Below are 25,192 nucleotides of genomic sequence, written 5' to 3'. Positions count from 1 at the left end.
TTATTTACTTCCAAATATTCTATAAAAACACAATATTTTTATAATACTAATTTCTATGAACAATAAACGTCATTTTTTCCAACAATGGTCCAGCATTCCCAGGAGAACGCCTGATAGAGGTTATGGTGTGGTCTGAGGCCCTCATTAGCAAGGGAGTGTGTCAGGCAAGGATGAACCCTGAGTTCTCTTAAGGACTGAAAGGTCTTCAGTGAGACAGTGCCCCAGCCCTGACACGACAAGTTCTCCCCAAGAACTGTTCTCTGGAGGGCCTACATCATACTCACTACCCCTCAAAGTTCAGCTGACATCCTACCTCTTCTTGTCCTCAACATTCCAAAAGCACTATGCTCACTGAATTCCAATAGTAGTCATTCTTATGGGATTCTTTGTAAATAACTCTACAAATTTATAATACATTTATTAAAACCCTATAAATTATTTAAAACCCTGTAAATTATAAATTTACACCAGCGGCTGCTGTGCTGGGTCCATATGCAGATTTTATTCAGCCTGAAAATATCATTTAAAAACTAAATCAGCAGGTTTCCCATAAAAATAAATTGTGGGACGTCTCTCTCTCTCAAAAAAAAAAAAAGAGAGATCAGGTAGTATTGAGCCCACATATTGACATAGATAGTAACAATCACTTAGCATTGATTCACAGCTGTCCTATATACCCAATGACATGGACTTTGCCCCAGTCCTCACTGCTCCATATTGCTCCCCACTCTGAGCTGAGTGTGGTTTGATCATTTTCACTCTTGTTTCCTTAGTAGTAGAGAAATATTCTTCTGTATACTTATCTCTGTCAAAGGTGGTGAAATGAATGACTGACCAAATGGCACTGTGTTTTAGGGAAAAAATGAAAGGAATCACATTTCTTTGTGAAGTGAAGAAAGTTCTCACATGTTTACTAGGCAAATGGAAAATCTGTTGTAAAAAATATAACTGAAGATGACATTAAGTGTGTTTGTGTGTGTGTATATATGCATAATATATTTGCTTAGGTTATTATATATATTATATACTATATATAATATATATTTAATATATTTGCTTAGGTTACTATATAAAATGGCATAATAACTATCACTCCATACCTTCATTTCTATTACCTTCATGGCCTATGTGGGCTCAAGTTTGAAGATCTTTGGGGTAAGTCTTTTCTCTCCCAACTGTAAGTTCCCTGGGGGGCGCTGAAAACTTTCTGTTCCAGATGCCATATTGCACAGCAGTTTAGAGAGTGGATGTTGAAATCAGATAGACCCCATTTGGAATCCTGGCCCTGCCATGCTACTTGATCTATGACTCTTGGCAAGGTTCCCAACCCCTCTAACCTTCAGTTTCCTCACCTGTAAAATGGGAATATTAATATCTACACTTTGCAGGGATGTCATGATAATGAAATGAGATAATGTGTGAAAAGGCTTAGCATAGTGTCTGCCACAAAATAATAGTTAAATAAATGGTGACCATGAAATTATTTATTACTGTATTTCTTTCCCATTTCCCATAACACAGTGTTGCTACATTTTTAGTTTTTCAATAAATATTATTGAATTAAATCTTCAGCTGGTCTTCAATTCAACTGTATCATGGTCTTAAGGAAACTTTCTCCTATTCTAGGAAGATGTGGAGAAAAAAATCAGCAAAATCAAACTTAAACAGGTCAACATAAAAGTCTCTGAACATTTTAAAACCTGCCTCAGTATAATTCAAACCATCTATAACTGTAACTTCACAATGAAAACAAACAAAAAATTTGGAGTAAACATAGAACCTTTTAAAGATTTATATAAACTCTATCCTTTTGTGTGTTTCCACTGTCATTCCAAAATTGGAAAAAATCCCATGGAACATGGATTGAAAGGTGTAAGAACAGCCTGATTTTGCTCTTCTCTAGTTTTAATGAGGTACATTTTTTTTAATTGCACAAGAGTTGATTTGGTTTACCATTAAAGAAGTAATCTGGGATTCTCTGCCCCACACTCTGCCCCCAATTAAACTGTATTCTGTAATGTCATTAAAAGCTGCTATTCTAAGTATCTGAGAAGGTTCAAGAGGGATTCTTTTCTTTGATTGTATGCCAACTTTTTTTTTTTTTAACTTCAGCCAAAAAAAAAAAAGGACAGTTTAATAAATCTCTCTTGGATTTGTTCTACAGCTTATTAAATCACTGTCTTCTCTGATTCTGGATCTGAAGGTTTCTTTCTGAGACTGAATTCTGCGATCAGTCACATCGAAAAAGAAAGAGATGTAAGGAACAGCCCCTTCTCAGATCTGCAAGTCTAGAAGGGATGTTTTGGAACTGGAGGTAGCTTTGTAACACCGTAGGTGGGAGGGGCAAGCCCCTATTTGAAGAAAGATCTTCGATGCCTCCAAATGCTGAGGAGAAAAATCTTAGATTCTCAAAACCCAACAGCTCTTCCTGGAAGAAAATATATTGGCTCCAGTAAGTAAATCCTTTTACCTTTTCCAGGGTTCTGAGCCTTGCTGTGTGATCTTGAGGGCTGCATCCGTTTAACCTTCTATAAAATATCCTCATTCCTCACTCCCAGTTCAGGCAGGACGTTTAGAAGTGTTGGGGGAAATACATGGGAGATGGTGTTTTTAGGCACTAAATGGTGTTAGAAAGATTCAGCAGTATTGCCATTGTCACTCAGGGAATGATTTTTATTTTTTTTTAAAGATTCCTTTTTTTTTTAATGGTACAGTTACTTTATTTTATTTAATTTATTTATTTATTTACTTTTGGCTGTGTTGGGTCTTCGTTTCTGTGCGAGGGCGTTCTCTAGCTGCGGCAAGCAGGGGCCACTCTTCATCGCGGTGCGTGGGACTCTCACTATCGCGGCCTCTCTTGTTGCGGAGCACAGGCTCCAGACGCGCAGGCTCAGTAGTTGTGGCTCACGGGCCTAGTTGCTGTGCGGCATGTGGGATCTTCCCAGACCAGGGCTCCAACCCGTGTCCCCTGCGTTAGCAGGCAGATTCTCAACCACTGCACCACCAGGGAAGCCCAGGGAATGATTTTATAAATCAAAGATTTTCATGTTGGTAGAGCTCTGGAAAATCTTGCTCAGTCTCATGATTTTATAGTTGTTCTACAGAGCTTAAGTGACTTGCCGAAGATCACACAACTGTGCAGTAAATGAGATAATGTACATCTGTGTTTGTTGCAGTGCCTGGTGTATAATAAGCACTCAGTAAACCTCACCTACAGTTGCTACTGCTGACATTATTGTTGCTATTATTCAGGTCTCCTTACTCTCAGTTCAGTGCTCTTTCTATCAGATACATACAGAAACTACAAGAAGCTTGCCCCATGGGCCCAAGAAATTTCTTGCTATAAGAAAAATGATCATTCCAAGAAACCATCTCATTTTTTTCATAACTGAGAAGGTCCAAAACCCGGAGAAGTGTTACTTCTTGGCATATAGTTCCCAGGATGCTAACATAACACAAGAGCCTAATATGGGGCCTTGCTTGGGAAGGAAAGGCTATCCCTTTCTCCTGACCCTTCTGACCCTTCCACCCACAAGTAACACAGAGAAACTGCACACTGTGGACCAGGGATTGAATCCAGGCTCCAGCAACCCTGCCCTCAAGTCCCCAGGGAAGAGCAATGTCCTGGAAATGGAAAATGACACTGACTTGGAGAAAGGAAAGACTGCCCAACACTTGACACTGGGAATGTTATGTGGCTAAATGGCAAAAAAGTCAAAATCAGACTCCTACCTCACACCGTACATAAAACATAAGCTCTATAGGTTGATTAAAGACTTGTGTATCAAAAACAAAACTATGAGATTCTTAGTAAAAATATAAATGAAAATCTTTCAGACTTTGGTATTGAGAAAGATTTCTTAACGATGACACGAAAAGATGTGACTGTTAAAAAGATGGATAAATCTGTACAAAGAGTAAGAAATGAAAAAAAATACATCTTAAGTAAAATGAAAAGACAAGCTATAAGTGGGAAGAAGATTCTCGTAATACATAAGATCAGCAAAACATGAGTATGAAGAATATATATAATATCCTGCAAGTTAAAAAGAGAAATACAACCAACCCAAAAGAAAAATGGACAAAAGTCATGGACAGACATATCACAGACATAAAACACAGTGATAAAGAAACACAAGGAAAGATTTTCAGTGTCACTGGTGATCAAGAAACTGCAAATCAAGACAGTGATGACATATGTTACACCCATTTTTATTGGCAAATTTTTAAATTGGGACAATATCAAGGGTTGAAGAGAATGTAGATCCACATAATCTCTCATCCATTATTGCTGGGAGAGCAAATTAGTGCAACCACCTTTGGAAACCAGTTCAGCAGTATCTTCTAAAGTTAAATATTCATATCTCCCATGACCAAGCGAATCTACTGGTAGTTATATGCCCCACAGAGACTCTTGAACATGTACAAAAAGAGACATGTACAAGAATATTCTTAGCAACAATGCTTACAATTAAAAAAAAAAATCCTAAACAACCCAAGTGCCTAAAATTGAAAGCATGAGTGAATCAACTATGGCTTATGCACACAATAGAATTTTCTACACTCATCAAAAAAAAAGAACTCCAACAGTTTGTAATATGAATGAATTTTAATATAATATTAAGTGAAAAAAGTAAGTCCCTTCAAATTACTCACAGTTCAATACCCTTCTTTATAAAGCTAAAATAACCAAAACACTAGAAATATGTATAGATGCAGTAACACTGCATTAAAGCAGTGGAATGATTAATAAAAGATTCAAGAATGGGTTACCTTAGGTGGGGAAAGACACACATAGTTACATGTAGTTGATTGTTCAGTTTCTAGTTTTTGGTTTGGGTGGTGAGTGCAAGGATGTTTAATTTATTATTAAAAATAACTAACTAAGTATGTTAATAAATAAAAGCAAGCCCTTGTGTGGACCAGTGATGAGCTACATTATGAATCGAGTACTATGACAAGCCCTGTTCTCCACAACTGAGGTCCCATCTTCCCTTTTCCTTTTTAATAAGGGACACTGGCCACTGAATAATGGTATACTTTACTGCCCAGGTGCACAGACTAGTTTCTGAGTGTGGATATCAGTGAGACCCTAGGCAGACTAGGCACATAAAGAAATAATATATGTCCCTCATCCATAAGGAGTTCTCTCCATCAGCATAGATAGTCGCATCAACAGACAATGAGAGAGAGAAATGCCAAGTATCAGGGTGAGGTCTCTGCTGCGTGCTGTGGGATCTGCTCCTCTTTGCTGCACTGCTCTCCTTCCCCCTCTCAGCCTCTAGGAGCTCCGCCTGCCAACTAGAGAGGGTCAGTCAGGGGGCCACCTGCATCAGAATCCCCTTGGAGGGCTGATACCATGCACATCCCTGGCCCCTCCCCAGATCTGCAGTGTCAGAATCTTTGGGGTAGGGTCCAGGATTCTGCAATTTTAGCAAACTTCCCAGATGCACCTAAGGTCTGAGAAATCTTCCTCTCAGAGATTCTACGTCTTGTTTTATCCCCTTTGAGAATCCAAGATAATATTTTGAATGTGCTACTCTTCTACCGTCACACTTCCCCCCATTGGTCAAGAACCCTGGCAGCCATTCCATTTTTATAGCCCCAGGGAAGAGAGATGAGGAAGGCTTCCTCAGAAAAGAAGATATTATAGAGCAAAAAGGTAGCGGCCCCTGAAGCCACAAGACATGTGTGTCCCAACGTCCCCCCCGCCTTGGGCTAAAGTCCCAAAGAGAGATATTTTAGATAGGTTGTGGGAAAAGGCAAAAGCAGAGTCTCTCTTCCCTTTCCTAATTGGGGCCCTGGGACCTGGTCCCAGACACTATTTTGGAGAGGGAAGCAGAACTATTTTGTTTTTTTTGGTTTTTTTGTTTTTTTTTTTTTTAAAACATCTTTATTGGAGTATAAGTGTTTTACAATAGTGTGTTAGTTTTTCCTTTACAACAAAGTGAATCAGTTATACATATACATATGTTCCCATATCTCTTCCCTCTTGCATCACCCTCTCTCCCACCCTCCCTATCCCACCCCTCTAGGTGGTCACAAAGCACAGAGGTGATCTCCCTGTGCTATGCCACAGCTTCCCACTAGCGATCTAATTTACATTTGATAGTGTATATATGTCCCTGCCACTCTCTCACTTCGTCACAGCCTACCCTTCCCCCTCCCCATATCCTCAAGTCCATGCTCTAGTAAGTGGAAGCAGAACTATTTTGAACCAGAAAGACCTGTTAAATCTGAAGCCACAAGATGTCATTGACTGAAAATTTTAAGTTGCCACAGTACAAAGTGAGGTGGAGACTCAAAAAGATTAGATTAGATTTAGAACAAACAAAGCCAAGAAGCTTCATCGTCTTTGCACATTGACTGTGGTGCAGAAATTTGCAAAATGGCACCGGCTGTATCCCCACTACCACCCCAGGGCCTGTCCTGTGGCAGGGACTGAGTAAATGTGGAATGGGACTAGGCTGAGATGCCTGAGACATCAGGAAGACGCACTGCACACTTGACCTCGGGTCAAGGTCTTAAAGGGATGAGTGGGAGTTACTAGTTAGTGTGTCTAGGGGTGGGAGTAAGGAATGGGGCGGGGGGGGGGTGCAGTAGAAGGTATTCCAGGCAGCATTCATGAAGAAAAGAATTGTGGAAGGTCATGTATGGTGCCAGGAGAGATGAGGAGCCAGCCAGGAGCCTAGAGCATGTCCTTGGAGGAAGAGGACTTGTTCCTTTACTGCCTTGTCTTTCATAGCAGTCTTAGTACTCAGCCGGATGTGGACATCCCAAGTCCCAGGCAGCCTGCTATACCACTTCTCACTGCAGGAAAGCTGTGCTTTAAAAACCTGCAGTGACATAGCAACCACTGACATCTAGAGTCCCATCTCCTGCCCAACAAAGGTCCCCGTACACAGCTGTCAGAGAGTTGCCCAGTATTTGGAACAGGGGCAGAGAGTGAGGAAGGAAGAAAAAAATCTCTCAGGAGGAATGATGTGGCACTTTTTTTCTAACAGGGAGAAGGAAGCATTTTCAACAAGAAAATAAGCATATCTTCTCCTTTTTATTCATTATAAGAACAAAGCATGGTGGGCTTCCCTGGTGGCGCAGTGGTTGGGAGTCCGCCTGCCGATGCAGGGGATACGGGTTCGTGCCCCGGTCCGGGAAGATCCCACATGCCGCGGAGCGGCTGGGCCCGTGAGCCATGGCCGCTGAGCCTGTGCGTCCGGAGCCTGTGCTCCGCAATGGGAGAGGCCACGACAGTGAGAGGCCCGCGTACCAAAAAAAAAAAAAAAAAAAAAAAAAAGAACAAAGCATGGTGTAGTGGAAAGAAGAGGAGTTTTGTTTTTGTTATTCAAAGGACTTGTGTTCCACATCCACCTCCACCACTGCTACCTATGGGTGGCAGAGATGGTCATCAAATATTCTATGCATTTCCCTTCACTTCCCAGATTCCCTTGCAACTAGGTTGGGAACATGTGATGGGGTCTGGCCAGTGGACTGCAGGTGGAATCTCTGGGTGTCACTTTCAGGCTGATGTAGTTGAAAGTGGTTGTACTTCCTTCCTCGCTCTCTTCCCTGCTGCAAAGAGGCCATGGGTATAAGCTGGCATAGCTTCACAAGGGACAAAAGGCATCCGACCTTCCTGACCTTTATCAGACTTTGCACAAGAGAGAAATAAACGTTTACATAGTTAAACCACTGATATTTGGAGATTGATTTGTTACCCCAGAATCACATAGCCAAATACACTAATGCGCTAATACATTGTAATATAACCCTTGGTCTCATTGGGGTGAAAGTTACTTGACTCTCTAGGCCTTGGTTTTCCCATCTATAAGATGAGAATAATTATACCTATGTAATTGGGTTGTAAGAATTTACTATATGTTTATGTCCTATATAGCAAATAATATATGGCTGGCATTTAATAAATGTCTCTTCCTTTAAGATGCAGTTGATGTCATTATTATTCCTATGGTTATTACTGGTATACAGTGGATAAATGTCTTTAAATAAGCAGCAACTGTGTCAGGCACTCTAGTAGTAGTTTTACATGCATGATCTCATTTTTGTAGCTAAAGAAACCAAGCCTCAAAGAGGTTACTTGTTCAAAGGAACACAGAGCTAGTAAGTGATCAGGTCAGGATCAGAAACAGGGATTTCCTAAACCAAAAGTCCATACTCTAATGGCAACATTCCTACTCACAATTTTTCAGATGTGGAACCCTGGAGGCTCAGAGATGTTACATAAGTTCACCAAGCAAAGTAATAACTGCTAGAATGAGAGGACTTTTCTCTATTCCAGACCAGTGTTGCAATGATGTGATGATTAGAAAAGACAATCCCCCCCTAGGGCACTGGACAGTGATGTCTGTGCCCCCTCCCACCACAGAGGCCTAGCCCATTGTGAACTGAGGTCCTAGCAGCTCCAGATACTGTGTAAGAAGAGGGGGAAAGAAGGAAACTATATCTTGATAAAAGGAAAACTGGATGCTTTGTGTTCAGAGCACGGCTTCTCAACAAAGTTTCCAAAGAAAATCCCACTAGCTGAAAATAGACATTGAAAAGAGTCTCCAAATCTCTGTCAGATCTCTGTCTCTCTGTCTTTGTCTCTCTCTCTTCCTCTGTCTCCCTGTTGGTCCCTCTCTCTCTGTCTCTCTCTCTCTGTCTTCCCCCCACCCCCCCATTTGTTTTGGAAGTTGAGAAAAGTGAGCAGTGTGGATCCTAAAGCAGTTTACACTGAACCAGATGGCACATGTGATTAGCATCAGACTAAAAAGACACATTACTTAGAGATTAGGTTCTAAGTAGGGACAAATCTGTTCCAAAGGAACAGAAGGTTTGGTTTTCTCGCAGACTCCCCTCAAGAGCTTTCTAAGGGCATACCTATTCACCCTTTCTCCCATCAGCACCACCAGGCAAGTCTGAGCTTGGGCTGGAGAAAACAGGAAATGCGTCTCCATAGATTTCCCAGTTCTCCTCCCCTGAACCCTGAAGTCATTCACTCAGGGAAAGCCACTCCCTGCGGGACCTCGGCAGCTGGTGACCCCTGACTCCCTCGTACCCCAGGCTAACAAGTCACATTATGCCACTGAGCCTGCACAAAAACCCAGTGAGACTTGTTCTGTGGTTATTCCCACTTTACAGCCAAGGAAATTGAGACTTACAAAGATTAAGTACTTTACTCAGGATCACAGGTCAAGTAAAAGTTGAGGCGAATGGAGGCTAATTGCCTCCATGAAAGAAGAAAGAATTAAAAAGTGTGTGTGTGTGTGTGTGTGTGTGTGTGTGTGTGTGTGTGTGTGTGTGTGTGTGTGTTTTAAAAGAGCCCCAAGGAGCAAACCATCCTAGAGGACGTCTGTCAAGTGTCCCAAACTATGTAACTATATTGAGGCCTGCAGCAAGGTAAACAAATGAGGGGACAAACCACAAACATCTCACCCTGGCATATTCTGGGCTCACATCGCACAGGCCCTATGCAAAAACACTCTAGGGAAATGAAATAAAAATTGGAAAAACCATTCAAAGCAGGAACGGGACATGGATACAGACCAAGGCCTTTTTGTTCCTTAAGTCCTGTGCTTCTCCGACCCTGGAGAAAAACACACAGCTTTCAGGGAAACAAGGAAGCTTAGCTTAGGGTTACGTGCAACTATCAGCTATGAAGGGATGCCCTTAGTGCAAAGAACCTGAAGCTTAGGATAGAAGTTGGGAAAATGAAAGGAGCAGCAGAAATAATAACCACAACACCAGTAATCACAGTGATCACTTAGTATGGGATGTTATATTGCTCTGATAAGCACTTTAAATGCACTGTTGGTCTCATCAGCCCACACAACAACCTTCTAAGACAGACATTGCTATCATTTTTCCCAGTTTAAAGATGAGCTTATTGAGGATCAGAGAGGTTATGTAAATTGCCCATGGTAACCCAGCTGAAAAGGGGCTAAACTAGGAATCCAACCCAAGAACCAGTGCCCTTAACCAGTAAACTTTCTCCCCCTTCTGCATAGGACCCTCCTGAAGAGAGGCCAATAGGATAGTCTGCCAACATTTCAGAAAGTGCTTCAAAGCCTTATGGTTCCTCCGCTTGATGTCAATACAAGTGTTGAAGGCTGTGAGTACAAGCTAATGTCACCGACAATACTCCAGGCAATTTGTACATCTGGCAGTTAGATAAGTGCAGACTTAAAGCAAACTGCGTCCTGAGGCACAGGACACTTCACAGGGAGAACAACAGAAGGGATTTCATTATAACTGAGACTTGGCCAAGCAATCACTCACCTTATGTCAGGGTATAAAGGAGACACTCACCCAAGAGCCCCAGACACCCAGTAAGTTCGTGCGTATGAAGTCAGATTGTATTCACTTGGAACTTGAGGATTTAAGGAGAAGGCTGAGCTGAAGTTTCCCTTGGGATTTTTTTAAAATTTGTTTTTTAAATTGAAGTATAGTTGATTTACAATGTTGTATTTGTTTCAGATGTACAGCAAAGTGATGCCGTTTTACATATCTGTATATATATATATATATATACACATATATATATACAGATATATATGTGTGTGTGTATATATATATATATATATATATATGTATTCTTTTTCAGATTCTTTTCCTCCTTTGGGTTACTTTTGTAAGAGGGTTCACTTAGCAAATAAATAGTGGGAGAAGAGTTACCTTTAAGCTGTGCATAAGAGCATATTGCTTTCACACATGAACCAAGGATGGATAGACTAATTATACATTGCAGCCTCTTTAAAATGGGTCCCCAAAGGGCTCTCTGCTCACCTACTTCTAGTCTCTGTACGTATGTAAAGGTAAGAATTTTGCACTTTTTTTGTAACTGTGTACAACACTGGGGCTGGCCTTCTGTCAATTAATATTAATCAGAGGGTTTTTACTGAATCTGAAACTCAAAGGCGCAGCAGTACTGGTGAGCAGCAGCTGTCCAGCCTGCCCTGTGATTGTACTAACCCTCAGGGGCCACCGTCAGCCCAGGAGATGTGACTTCAGTAAAGGAATCACTCCTACTTCTACCAGGCTGGAACTGACACCACATGCCCAATCCAGGACCGCACTAACACTCCATTTGGCCTCGATGCTGAGCCAGGCCCCTGACAACAACGGCCACTCTGAACAATGAAAGGGAGCCAAGCAGCCCTTGCTCTCTGCTGCCGGTGCAGCAGCACATGCAGCAAGAGTCGTCTTTGCCACGCCCCTAGGATGGGACTCACTTCACTTCTACAGTGACACCAACTGAAATCCAGAAAGGGACTGTCAGGGCATGAAGGGGCAGGCATATTTCAAAGCTTTCAGAGTGAGGGTAATTTATTCCGACATGGAGATCAGAAGGTGAAAAACCGAGGAAGGCTCACTTAAAAAAACCCAGTAATACAAGGCATACAGCAAGACTTACCAGGATTAGTTTCCAATCACCTTAACACAAACCACCTTGCACAAACAAACCATGCATGTACTGCATTAATCTGCTGTCACACATCTGTCTAAATGGTCAGGAAACTCCAGGCATGAATATAAAATCACAAGAACACTTTTCTTCCCACGCCCTTCTCCTAACCTTAATTCCACGGGATGGGATTCAGACAGCAATTCTGGATGCACCATGTTAACCAGACATTAGGCGGGAAAATCTTTACAGTGAAGTGGTTCCTGAATCTTTAATACATAAATATTCAAGCTTCACTCTGAATAAATCCCGGGTGGGTGATGACTGATCCTCTGCTTTCTAAGACTTCTTATTTCTTGCACAGTTTGCTTCTCACAGAGAGGAGTGATGTAGGAAATGGTGAATATTGACATCTAAGTCCTACCTGCTCATAGTTAGAGGACGTGTGGTCATCCAGCCCACCGATCTCAAAAACAGGGAACCCCAAGGCTCTTGACTGTGGGATGCTGGCTGGGGACTGGTGGTTACCAGAGATCAGTTTGGGTGAGCAGAAGCTCTGACCACAACCATTGCCCAAGTCCACTGTCATTTCCTGCTCTCCAGGAAATACTGTTACATGAAGAAAGGCAACATCCAGAGCAGTTGTATAACATGCTACGATGAGAGTAGTAACAAAAGACCAGGGGAGAATATATCGTAAGTGTGTGTTTGCTTGCTTATATAGTGAGTGCCCCTGGAAGCAAACACAACAGGAGACTGAGGCCACTGGTGCCTCTGTGAAGGGATCAGACCTTTACCTACTTCTCACGTAGAGTAAAAACCTCACAGCAAAATGACTCCAAATTTAGCCTCTCAGTAAACTTTCTCAGGAAAAAACAAACAGTTCAGCCTATGTTTTCCTTAAATTAATTTAGATTCTGATATCTAAGTCGTCAGCTACTTTCTGCTTTTCCCCTTCATTCAGACCAAGGGAGTTGTTAGAGAAGAAACATTTCCTAACTGCGCAGCATGTGATGAGCACGTGGGGTTTCTGGCACCCCCAACCGGCCAGGATGCTTTGGACTCACCTTGCTTTTTAAAGAGGTTGCTCTGGACTATCTCATTCATGGACTGGACTTTCTGCTTCTGGAGTTTCTCGGGAGGGATGCAGGTATAGAACTCATAGAGGAGTTGGCTAAGGGCAGGAAAAAACCAGAGCAAGCAGAGCTCGTTAAACCAATGTCTGCCACCTCCTGGCACTTACAGTCTGTCCATCCCCAGCCTGCCAGCTCTGCGGGGGCAGAAACAATGTACCTCTTGCCCCCTTCGCCCCCCACTTCCGTGCATGATAAGCCTTCAGTAAGTATGCATAGTTGGTCTTGGTGTCGAATACCGACAGCGTTCAAAGAGATGTGGAAATCTAAAAATAATATCAAGAAACCCAACCACTTACTGTGTGTATCAGGCACATGTTTTGCACTTGACATCCACTGTGCCATTTAAGCCTCACAATTCTATGACGTAGATCCAATGCTTATCTCAATTTTACAAGTGGGAAATGTAAGGTTTAAAAAGGTTAACTAATTTTCCCAAAGTTACACAGCTAGGGAGGGTCAAAGAGACAAGGGTTCAAAACCAGATTCTAATTTCATTGCCATGCCATTTTATTCACTCATGTTTTATGCTTAGTAATGTTTTATGATAAATCTTAAGATCAAAAAAGGTCCTTAATTTAAAAAAAAAAACTCTGAAAAGTTGTGGGTTAGAACCAGTTTGGGATATGAAAAAGGAGATAGCTCTTTCCAAATAGAGTGAAAAATAAAAATACCACTGAAACAAAATTACAGCTCCTGTCAGCTTTCCAAAATAAGCTCATTGTGTTTGTTCATTCTTTCAAATCCTTATTAAGCATCTACTTAATATGTGACAGGCAATGTGCAGGGCAGTGGGATACAATAGGAACAGACTTGGTCCCAATTGGCATGGAACTTACATTCTAATGGAGGTCAACGTACAACACAAAAGCAAGCAAATCAATTCAAGGCCATAGACACAATGAAGGAAATGAATAGGGAGTTGTGTCAGAGAGTAATGGTGCAGGGGTTGAGGGAGGAATATAATTGATTTACAATGTTCAGAGGTAGCTTCTCCAAGAAGTTAACATTTAGCTTGAGACCAGAAGAATGAGAAGAAGCCAGAAGAAATCTTCTTGTGAACAGTGGATAAACTGATGAGAGCTGAATAAAGTTTGGAATGCACTGAATAGAATTGTGCCCATGTTTATTTCTTAGTTTTGATAGCTATGCTGTAGTTATCTAAAATGTGAACATTAAGGGGAGCTGAGTGAAAAGTATGCAGGAACTCTCTATACACTACCTCTGCAGCGCTTTTCCAAATCTAAAAGTATTGCAATATAAAAAGTTTTTTAAATCTTCTATAGGTTATCTTGGAACTTAAGTGAATTTAGGAAAAAAGAGGAAAAGGGCGTACCTGGCTCAGATGCCCCTATTCTAAGAGCATAAGCAAAGTAAGATAATGTGTTCCTCCCATGAGAGGAATTGGGTGAAGAAGGAGAGACCGAAGGGGAGCCCATCTCATTATCCCATTAAATGTCCATAGGTTGTTCTCCATTTGTAACTACAGGGCTTACAGGGCAAAGACCAGAACCCCAAAATAACCTTCAAGCCCAGGCAAAATGGAGACACTTACACCAAACATCAGTTTTTTAATCTACATGTTCGTATTCTGCATCACTGATATTGTCAAAGAAGGATGTTTACTTTATAGTTGGTTTTCACAAAGTCTGACACAACCCAATGAAACTGTAAAAATCCCACACCAATATCCCTGGAGGAAGCTCTGACCATGTGTCCTCCCTGTCCCCGTGCTGAGTGCCCGTCTGGAATTCCCCACAAGGGCTCTCCTCTCCCTCTGAATCCCTGGCTTGACAACAGAGCCCAGGAAACTACACACCATAAGCTCACCTGAGTAACTTTGCATCAAAGACGGTTTCCACATCATAGAGGACAGATGGGATGTATTTCAAAGCTGCCACCTAGGTAGAAAGTGAAATAAACATGAGCAGTGCCCACGGCCAACAACTCTGCCTGGTGGTAAGAATATTTTGCAACATAACACAGATCAAGGGAAAATGATCCTGAATCCTGGGCACTGCGACAGTGATTCAGACTCTGCATGTAGATTGAAACACCAGGTGTACTTCTTTCAAAAGTTTCTTCTGTCTTCAAGGGAGCAGAAATGTAGAGTAGAGCAATCAAAAACTTTGAGGTTATACACACTTAGAGTCAAATCCGGGGTCTACTTCTTAGTGGCCAGGTGACTTTGGACAAAACACTTAACCTCTCTGATGTCTCAATTTCCTTATCTATAAGATAAAGGAAATAATGTCTATTTTGTAGGATTGTAGAGATTCAAAATAATATAAATGTGGCATCCAGCAGAGAGCCAGACATATTTTCATGCTCAATAAATGGTAACTTCTATCTTTATTGGAAGATGGTATGATTGAATAGTTTCGTTGGTGGAAAGGATGACATGGACCGAGTTATTTCTATTTTCTCTCCCTGGCCAATTTGTGAACAATTGTCAGCATGCTTTGGTCCACTAGCTGGGTTAGGAAAACTGGGCATTGTGGTGGATTGTTTCTGTCCTCTGTGCAAGATAACTGATATATCCAGAGGTGGGAAAAAGACCCAGGCTCTTGCAAAACAGCACCATTTGCTAAACAGCAGAGTAGACTATAATTTCCACAGGAGGAGTTATAAGTCACATAGTTGGAAAATAATGTTTAAAAATCTGGTAATGTATCCATTTTATATTTTCTTTTAATTTTTCTGTATATTCTAAGTTTCTAAGTGTTCTATAGTCAACAAGTATCATCCTTTTACAAACAGACCAAAATTAAAATAGAGAAAATTCTTTTCTTTTTGTGGTACGTGGGCCTCTCACTGTTGTGGCCTCTCCTGTTGTGGAGCACAGGCTCCGGACGCGCAGGCTCAGCAGCCATGGCTCACGGGCCCAGCCACTCCGTGGCATGTGGGATCTTCCCAGAGCAGGGCTTGAACCCATGTCCCCTGCATCGGCAGGCGGACTCTCAACCACTGCGCCACCAGGGAAGCCCGAGAAAATTCTTTTTTTAAAGAAAATCTTATCCTAGCCATATACAGTTGCACTTCTTAGTTAACATAAATAACAATTATGACTATCCTCTGAGAATGTTCAGTGGAACAGACACCATGCTGTTAGATTATTTTGTTAAACCTTATTTCAGTCTACAAGGGATACACTATTTTCATAGATCAGGAACCACTAGGGCTTCAAGATTCAATAACTAACTAGGTCACAAAGTTAGCAAGTGGCAGAGCCAGGATTCAAAATCAGGCAGGCTACTTACAGAGCCACTCCTTGTAACCCTCAAATAGCACTGTTTTTCTCCATGCCCCCACGCTTTTTTTTCTTGTTAGTTATGATTTTTACAAGTCAGTATTATATGTTTGATACAAAAAAATTCACACAAGTATTAGGGTGAAAATTGTCCCTGACGTCCCACATCTCCATCTCAGCCCCAATCCCTAATCCTCAGAAGGGATCACTGTCAATATTGTGGTGAGTCCCAACTGTTTCCTGTGCATGTGTTTGTGTGTGTGTGCATGCATGTGCACATGTATGTGTGTGATTATACAGTTCTGTAACTTGCTTTTTGCAGTTAACCATGTTACCACCAGTATTTTTGCACATCACTTCATAGAGTGCACTCTTCATTTCTAATCACTGCACAACAATGCTCACATGGGTACACCAAGTCCTCCTTACTGACATACTCCATGCTATCTTTAGTTTTTCTTTATTATAAAATAAGTGGTAAGAAAATATTAAAATACACATCTGTGTATCTGTCAGAATCCCTGTGGGATGGATGGGCTGCTTGAAGAGAAATTAGTGTGTAAAATGTATGTACACATATGCAAATGTACATACAAATGTATACACATATACATTTTAGGAGATGATGTCATATTAACTTAGAAAGAAGCAGTAATCAATTTCCTTCTACTCTCTTCCCTATAACCTTGTTAACACTAGTATACGAATCTGTCTCATTTTGTCAATCTGATACATAATTTGCAACTGTAATCTGCTAATATTTGGATCTAGTACAGGTGGGCACCTTTTCTATACTTATTGAACAACTGTATTTACTATACATAGCTTGTTTATATTCTTTCCCCATTTTTCTTTTGGGTGATTTCTTTTCTTATTGGTGTGGAATTCTTTATATATCATTAATATTAAGCCCTTTGCACAGCTACCTGTAAAAAAACGAAATTAGAACACTCCCTAACACCACACAAATAAACTCAAAATGGATTAAAGACCTAAATGTAAGGCCAGACACTATCAAACTCTTAGAGGAAAACATAGGCAGAACACTCTATGACATAAATCACAGCAAGATCCTTTTTGACCCACCTCCTAGAGAAAGGGAAATAAAAACAAAAATAAACAAATGGGACCTAATGAAACTTAAAAGCTTTGGCACAGCAAAGGATACCATAAACAATACGAAAAGACAACCCTCAGAATGGGAGAAAATATTTGCAAATGAAGAAACTGACAAAGGATTAATCTCCAAAATTTACAAGCAGCTCATGCACTCAATATCAAAAAAACAAACAACCCAATCCAAAAATGGGCAGAAGACCTAAATAGACATTTCTCCAAAGAAGGTATACAGATTGCCAACAAACACATGAAAGGATGCTCAACATCACTAATCATTAGAGAAATGCAAATCAAAACTACAATGAAGTATCACCTCACACCAGTCAGAATGGCCATCATCAAAAAATCTACCAAAAAAAAAAAAAAATGGTTCTGAAGAACCTAGGGGCAGGACAGGGATAAAGACGCAGATGTAGAGAATGGACTTGAGGACACGGGGAGGGGGAAGGGTAAGCTGGGACGAAGTGAGAGAGTGGCATGGACATATATACACTACCAAATGTAAAACAGATAGCTAGTGGGAAGCAGCCGCACAGCACAGGGAGATCAGCTCGGTGCTCTGTGACCACATAGAAGGGTGGGATAGGGAGGATGGGAGGGAGATGAAAGAGGGAGGAGATATGGGGATATATGTATATGTATAGCTTATTCACCTTGTTATAAAGCAGAAACTAACACACCATTGTAAAGCAATTACACTCCGATAAAGATGTTAAAAAAAAATTAACCCCTTTGCAGTAACATATTTTGCAAGAATTTTCTCTTGCTTGTCCTATAGTTTGACTGTTGCTTGTCTTTTAGCTTCACTTATCTATCTTTCATTGCACAGTAGCATTTTAATTTGTATGTTGTCAGATGTGTCAGACCTTTTCTTTACATTATTGGATTTTGTGTCCAGAGCTTTATTCTTTATTTTTTTCAAATCAAGATGGCAAGAGATAACAAGATTCCAAAGTGAATGTTTCTAAAACTAGGGTCTATTGGGACACCCTTTTCCCATAGGATGATGTTAGGTATTCTGTGGCGGGAAGGGGCGGGTAAGGGTTTGCAATCAGATAATTAGGGGAAAGTTTGATTTAAGCAAAGATAAACCAGTAAGGTGTTTTGGGAGGGGTTTTTTTTGGCAGAACTTTTCAGAATTTTAATATGCTAAGATACATTATGACATTCTTCCAGGCAATTATAGTATACAGTACATTCCAGCCTAGTTGGTCAGGCCACCTGTATCAGGAAACATCAAGATATGGCAAAAGCAGATGCCTGCAGGGCTGGGCAAGAAGCGGAAAGAGTGAAATGAGAAGAGCACAGGCCAATGGGAAGTGAGGAGGTATGTGGAACCCACACTGTCTAAAGAATGAGTCATTCTTGTTCACTTGTTTTAACACTGTGCTAGCCAAATCAAACACACCTGCAGGCTGCACTTCTCCCACGGGCTGCCAGCTTATAACCCCTACATTCTAAAGAGACATCATATGCTGAGGCACATGCCCTGATAAAAGCCCATCTAAGCATTCTAGCAAACTGCTCCCTCCTTCACTCTTAGGCTGAGACACAAAGAGCTCTGGGCCCACAGGGACCTGGGGCAGGGGTGTGGGGGGAATCCCAGTGCTCCACCCAGCACTTGCATGCTCCGAGGCCCATTTCTTCACCCCCTGAGCCTCAGCATCTTCATGTGGGGCAGAGAGGAATGATGCAAAATAAAGTATATCTTGCAGCTACTGTAATGCCCAGCGTGCAGCAGGCCCCCAAAAGTGCGTGTGCTGGATCTCTCCCTATCTCATCTCTCGGACACCAGCCCTCATTACCCAGCACCTGGACAAAGTGTAACATGGACTCATCATAATTAAGACCAAAGTGAGGGAACCAAAACAGAAATGAAATCCTTGGCGAGTTAGGGAAAGCCGGGACTTCAGTGTCTGCAGCAAGTTGCTGGCTTTCAAGGGCTGCATGTCATTCCAGGGATTCAGAGTGATGCTATAGAGCACTAATCACCAGGTGTCTACATGGACACTCACACTTAAATGCTTCAGCTGTTAGTAAGGAGGAGCTGGGCAAAGCTGGGACAAGGGCTGCTTCAGAAGGAGCCAATCTTCCCAGCCTCCCAGCCTCCCAGCCTCCCAGCCCTGGGCTGGCAATAAAGTTAAAACAAACTGAGGGTTTGTCATGCTGTGACTATCACCTCGACAGGCGTATTAAACTTCCATTTGGTCCAGGGGGCCTCACAGAGAAATGGGACAGGAAGTTTGCCAAGTCTGTTGTCACTGCCAGCACTGGCCTCAGGGGGCCTGTCCACAGTCCTCACCTTCACACAGCCCTGACACACCTGAGTGGAGTGATAGCAGGTGGGTTCAAGCAGGCGCTACCACCAAGCACTCCCAGGAGGCAGAAGAGCTCAGCCATAAGACCCGCTGGAGACCTCCATTCATTGCAAGTTTCCAAGGTCTGGGACTAGAAACAGCTTGGCTTTTTAGACCTGTTGGCCTCCTGCAAACTGTGCTGCTCTACTGTTGTTATTATCTTTACTCTCATTGATACTACTATTGCACATAAACTTATATTCCTGTGTTATTACTTTCATCCCATAGTGTATACCCGTATATCATATATAATATTTAATAAAAGCAAACAGATGTTTTTACATAGGTGTGTATGTGCATATATATACACATATACATGTGTATATATTAGGATTAAAATATATTAATCAAAATAGCAAACCATTATTGGAAACTTTATACAAGCATGATCTCATTTTATTTTTACAACTGCTCTATGAATAGACACTGTCATCCCACTTTACCAGTGAGGAAAATGATAGCACAGAGAGGTAAAAATAACTTGCCAGAAGCCACACAGCTAATAGGCCACTTACATAGCAAAGATATGTACCTGATTCTGTCCAACCGGCTTCGGACCAGTATGCTCTGATACTGCCTAGTCTGCTTTAGGAAATGTTTCCATCTTGGTAAGTGCAGAGGTTTTAATACGGGAGACAAGGCTGAAGTTGGGGAGGAGGTAGATAACGAAACATCTCCCCTTTAGGAGAATGGCTTTTGAAAGAAGGTACAGTTTTTCTGATATGCCTTAAGTTAAGAATCCTCTTCACCACATATATGAGGGTTGCAAGAATGGCCACCAGGAGAACATTTTCCAGCTCAGTAATTAGTTTATAATGTGGCACCAAGTGAATTTCCTAGATGAATCATAAATTCCAAGCCCCTCTGCCAGAAGCTAGGTACAGGCCACAAGAAGAGAGCCAGACCCAAAACAAGGAATAGTGATTTTACTGGCCCTAAGAGAAGTCACGGGAAAACACTTGAAATGATTGCTATCCAGATGGACGTCACCAGAGCTGATAATCCAGGGCTGCTAGCACACAACAAATGTTTAAAAATAGCAACAAAAATCAAAACCACACAGTTGCACTCCCTCAAGCTCAACGGGGGTTTGTCTTCTACGTGTTTCCAGGGTTCCTCATCTCCCCCCGCCCTCTCTTTTTCATTCTAACCAAGACTGCACAGTATTGGTGCCAGCAGACACAGACTTCTGGCCCCAAAGAACACATCCTGCAATGATGCAAGGTTATACAAGAACACTAGACATCTTCCTCATTCAAGAGCTCTGACAATATTCCCACCCCATCAGTTTTCAACCCTTTTATTTTAACCAAGTAATGGACAGTCCAGGTCCATGGAAACCGGACAAACACTGTTACAGGGATTCACCTCAGCTGACCAGAAGCAGCAGCTTCCTTACAGATGCTAAGCTGTCCCTGAGGAAAATACATCCACTCTCCCCAGACATTCACCCTTGTCACTGGTCTTTCAGTGAGAGGGAAGGGAAGAGGGGCCAACAGGTTCTGGGATATGTATGTCTCTGTGCTTTCTGTAACCCAACAGTGTGCTGGCCCCTGAGTCTTGGCATGAGGCAGGAGAATTCAGTGTTTAAAATGGCTGGCTGAAGAGGCCAAGTTCAACTCTAGGTGGGTCCCTTTTATGTGAGTGTCCTTGGGGAAGTTAACTCTCTGTGCTCCAGTTTCCTCATCAGGAGAATGAAGGGAATAAAGTCACCTACTTTATGGGGTTGATATGACGATTAAATGAAAAATATGAGCTATCAATGGGACTGCAGCACCTCACTGGAACAAAATTTCATCCTACCCTCCATAAATCCAACATTCCAAAGTACAGCCCTTAAGTATGGGGTAGGTGGTTAAGAAGGGGACAGTAAAGAATCATTTAACAACTTGAGATGAAACTCCAGCTCTTGCTGTTAAATATGAGTCTCACCTCTCCTACCTCTGGGGGCAGCCTGTAGGCCACTTCTCAAGAATGAACCACCTTCTTCCCTTACTTCAGACATCTGGATGTTTTACAAAAATTAACAATGAAAAGAGAGGAAAGAAAGAGGCCTCCTTAATTAGCCTGACTTCATAACTACAGACCAGACATCTGCCCATCTGTACTGTTGTTTATGTTGCATATTGCTTATAGCCACCTAGCATTTTGCCTGAAGACTCAGCTCTTCAATGAAACCATACTTTGCTTGGTGGTGATCAGGAACTCAAACTCTGGGCTTACACAGCCTGGATTCAAGTCCCAGACCTGCCACTTCTCAGCTGTGGTTAAGTTACTCAATCTCTCTAAGCCTCCACTTCCTCATCTGTAAAGTAGAGATAAGAAGAGTATTTGCCTAATAAGGTGGTTGTTATAAAAAATCAAATAAGCTAACAGTATATGTAACGGTTTTAGCTCAGCATGTGACACATAATAAATGTTAAAACATAAAACAGTGCAAACCAGTATTCATTCTTTCATTCACTCAGCCGAAAGATATTCAAGTACCCACTATGTGACAGCCACTGTTTCAGATACGGGAGACATAAAAGACAGAGGCCCCTGCACTCCTGGACACTCTAGTGGCTATATTAGCAATCATAGTGGCCAAGGGAGCATATCATACAATTATGAGTTGCTTATTTATTTCCACTCATACCATCAAATTGGAGAATTATAAAGCATCATGACGTAAAGGAGAATGGGTCTAATGGGTCTGCACAATGTCACCAAATGGCTATTACTCACATTTCAGCTACATCCAATTCACAACTGCCTGGTATTGACTGCCTCATTCTGCCATCAGTTTCATCAACAATATTCACAGGGCTGGCACACATGGGGACTTCTGAGCATACGGCCCATTCTTGAAAACATGTGGAAACCCCTGGGCATACCCATTCTTTGTGGCTTAGAGAAGAATATTTACTTTGGAGTTAGAAGAGCTGGGTGGATTGAAATCCTAGCTCCACCACTATGAATAGGTATAATTTAGGATGAATTATTTAACCTTATGAGCCTTCTGTGGACACTGAAGATAGCGATTCCTTGCAGACCTTTGGCAGGAAGAAAAACACTGGATGTGAAAGCTCAGCTTCATGCCTGACACACGGTAAGTACTCAATCAGTGGAATGTGTTTTTAATGCTCCCTCTACCCTCTTTGGATGGCTAGCTTTAAATTCTCCATAGTTTTGTGTGAGCTACTGCCATGCCAGCTCTGAACAATAAGGAAAACCACAGAAAGCGATGTACAAAAGCCAGATGAGGGGCTTCCCTGGTGGCGCAGCGGTTGAGAGTCCGCCTGCCGATGCAGGGAACGCGGGTTCATGCCCCCGGTCCGGGGGGATCCCACGTGCCGCGGAGCGGCTGGGCCCGTGAGCCATGGCCGCTGAGCCTGTGAGTCTAGAGCCTGTGCTCCGCAGCGGGAGGGGCCACAGCAGTGATAGGCCCGCGTACTACACACACACACACACACACACACACAAAAAAAAAAAAAAAAAAAAAAAAAAAACCAGATGAGCCTCAGACATTGAGGAATAACTCTTGCTTGGGCCCAAAAACTCACAATGGGCAAAGCTGAGACTGAAGCAGATAGGCTTTACTCTGAACTGAGGCAGGCATGAATTAGGGTTTCCACCTAAGCCACTACCCAGCTGGAAGTAGAAAGTTTGGACCAGAATGTCAATCACTGGCATTCTTACTCCGTGCTCTCACTCAAAACTTATGGCAGACATTACTAATAGATCACAGCACTCTTTCCTACTGTACCCCATGCAGGCTCAGAATCAAGACTACAGTCATGTTGTACTACTTCACTGGCGAGACTTTCCCTTCCTTTTTTATTTTTCATAGAGTCAGTTCTTGTGAGTTTATCCTCCTTGAAATGTATATCTGTTTCTTGATCTAACAGAATAACTGGATGACCTAACACTGTTTGGCTTCATGTGACAGGGTTAGAAACACAAATATTCCCTTCCAGAGTCCACTCTAGGAAAATGCTCTCAAGGCTTCTGTTTTACGATGAGGTAAAGGAGGGAGAGATATAAATGACTAAAAATTATTTAAATGGAACTGTGTAACAGGCTTTACACACCATGCTTTACATGCACTACTTTATTGAATCCTCTCAATAATCCTCTAAATTAGACTTCCCATTTTATAAAAGGATAAACGAGGCCCAGGAAACTGAAATGATTTGCCCAGTGTTACCTGCCCAAGTGTGCATGCCCTATTTCCCACCCAGATCTCTCTGGCTCGAAATCCAAAGCTCTTTCTCCTGTAGCAAATGTCAAAGTCTGCAGATCTCTTGTGTGGGGTTTGCTAACATCAAATGGCCTTGACCTCTTTCCCCTCATCGGCCCATTCCTGGCACCCTAAAACAGCATTCAGTTTTTTTCAAATGGTATTGCTCTCTGTATTTGAATATGACTTTACATTCTTCTTTGACAACTTCTCAACCACCAAAGGAAGAGATGGAAAGCATCACTGATTTTATGTAACTCCTAGAAGCTAAATTTGACCCTTAAAGTAAATTTAAAAAGAGACAAAGTCCCTTTCTATGACTTCAGGGTAGAAATCCATAAGGAGAAACCAGCATAACCTGGAAAACAAGACATTTCTAACACAGTTACCCAGACAATAAGAATCTGGGTTCTTACTGACTCATGCCAAAGCCACAATAATCCTATTAGCTCTCTGCATTTGCATAGCATTTTATAGTTGGCTCTTTTGCAGACAATGTTCATCTGATCCAAACAGTGAAGTTTTATAGATGAGGAAACAGAGACACTGAGAAGTTAAATCCAGGGTAAAATCATATTGCTGATCAAGAAGAACATTCTGCTGACCCAGGCCTCCTCAGGACCAGAAATTCTCCTAGCTCATCTTTTTTGCTTCCTTGCTTCCTTCTTTTTTTCCTCCTTTCTTTCCCTACCTTCTTGTTTCCTCTGCCCTTTATTCCTTCCCCCCAAATACCTGTAGTTCATCACAGCGAAAGAGGTGCTGAAATTGGAAAGGGTGGCTCTCGGATGGCTTATTCCCTTGCCTTTCTCAAGGTCATGCGGTCTCTCTCCTGGCACCTCTGCTTCCCTGGGGCATCTACTCTGTTTTCCTCCCCGCCAACCAGCTTCCTCTGTTTGTCCATCGTTTCTGCTCCCTCACACTTCAGGTTCCTTGGAGCCTATTTCAGACCTGATGCAATGACACAGCCTCTCTCATTGCAACCAGGCACCCTCAGCTCTCACTGGATATCCTAACACTCACTGTGTGGCCTCTCACTGGCAGTCAGTTGCTTCCAGTGTGATATCAGTGTGAAGAGGTGTGGAAATCACTCTGCCTCCAGGGTGACGGGCTCTGGCTCTTGTCATATTTCTTCATGCTGCCCCCTGCTCCCGTTATTCCCTTTGCTTTGAAATGATGAGGGTTTGAGGAATAGAGGGTAGACTTAAAAAAAAAAAAGACTAGCAAGAGGGAAGAGAAGGTGAAAACTGTAAGACTGCGGTCCCAACTCATTTCAGAGAAAACAACCATATCCCCAGGAGGTGCTAAATGTGTAGTATAAAGAACAGTGTAATGTAGCAGCTCAGAGCATGGTTTTAGAGCCAGGCAGAAAGAGATCTGGATCCCAGCTACACCCCTTAGTGCATAGGAGCCCTTCAGTTTCCTTATCTATAAAACGGAGATCTTAACACCTATTCCGAGGGTTATTCATTCAACAGATATTTTATCAAGCATCAACTATGTATTAGGACTGTTCTAGGTGCTGAGGATACAACGATGAACAAGACAAAGCTCCCCTCTAAGGAAGCCATTTAGCAGAGTGATTCCCAAACTTTGCTTCATACTAAAATCAAGTTGGGAGAGTTTTACACTCCCTTTGCCCTGGTCACACTCCATCCTAATTAAATTAGAATGTTTGCTGGTGGTAGTCAGTCATCAGAATTTATTCAAAAT

General features: G+C 42.0%; 1 protein-coding gene across 1 annotated transcript in view; it reads right to left on the bottom strand.

The window, feature by feature from the left end:
- Nucleotides 1-25,192, bottom strand: part of DOCK2 (dedicator of cytokinesis 2) — a 420,075-nt gene that overhangs the window by 293,727 nt on the left and 101,156 nt on the right. The window contains exons 24-25 of the mRNA XM_059061186.2: nucleotides 14,365-14,435; nucleotides 12,469-12,575 (exon numbers count right to left, since the gene is read on the bottom strand). Coding sequence (XP_058917169.1) covers nucleotides 12,469-12,575; nucleotides 14,365-14,435 — 178 coding nt within the window. The remainder of the gene's footprint in view (nucleotides 1-12,468; nucleotides 12,576-14,364; nucleotides 14,436-25,192) is intronic.

The sequence above is a fragment of the Kogia breviceps genome, chromosome 4 (assembly GCF_026419965.1).
Source record: "Kogia breviceps isolate mKogBre1 chromosome 4, mKogBre1 haplotype 1, whole genome shotgun sequence".
Taxonomy (NCBI): domain Eukaryota; kingdom Metazoa; phylum Chordata; class Mammalia; order Artiodactyla; family Physeteridae; genus Kogia; species Kogia breviceps.
The sequence above is the reverse complement of the archived record's forward strand: the minus strand, read 5'-3'. Positions and strand labels throughout refer to the sequence as shown.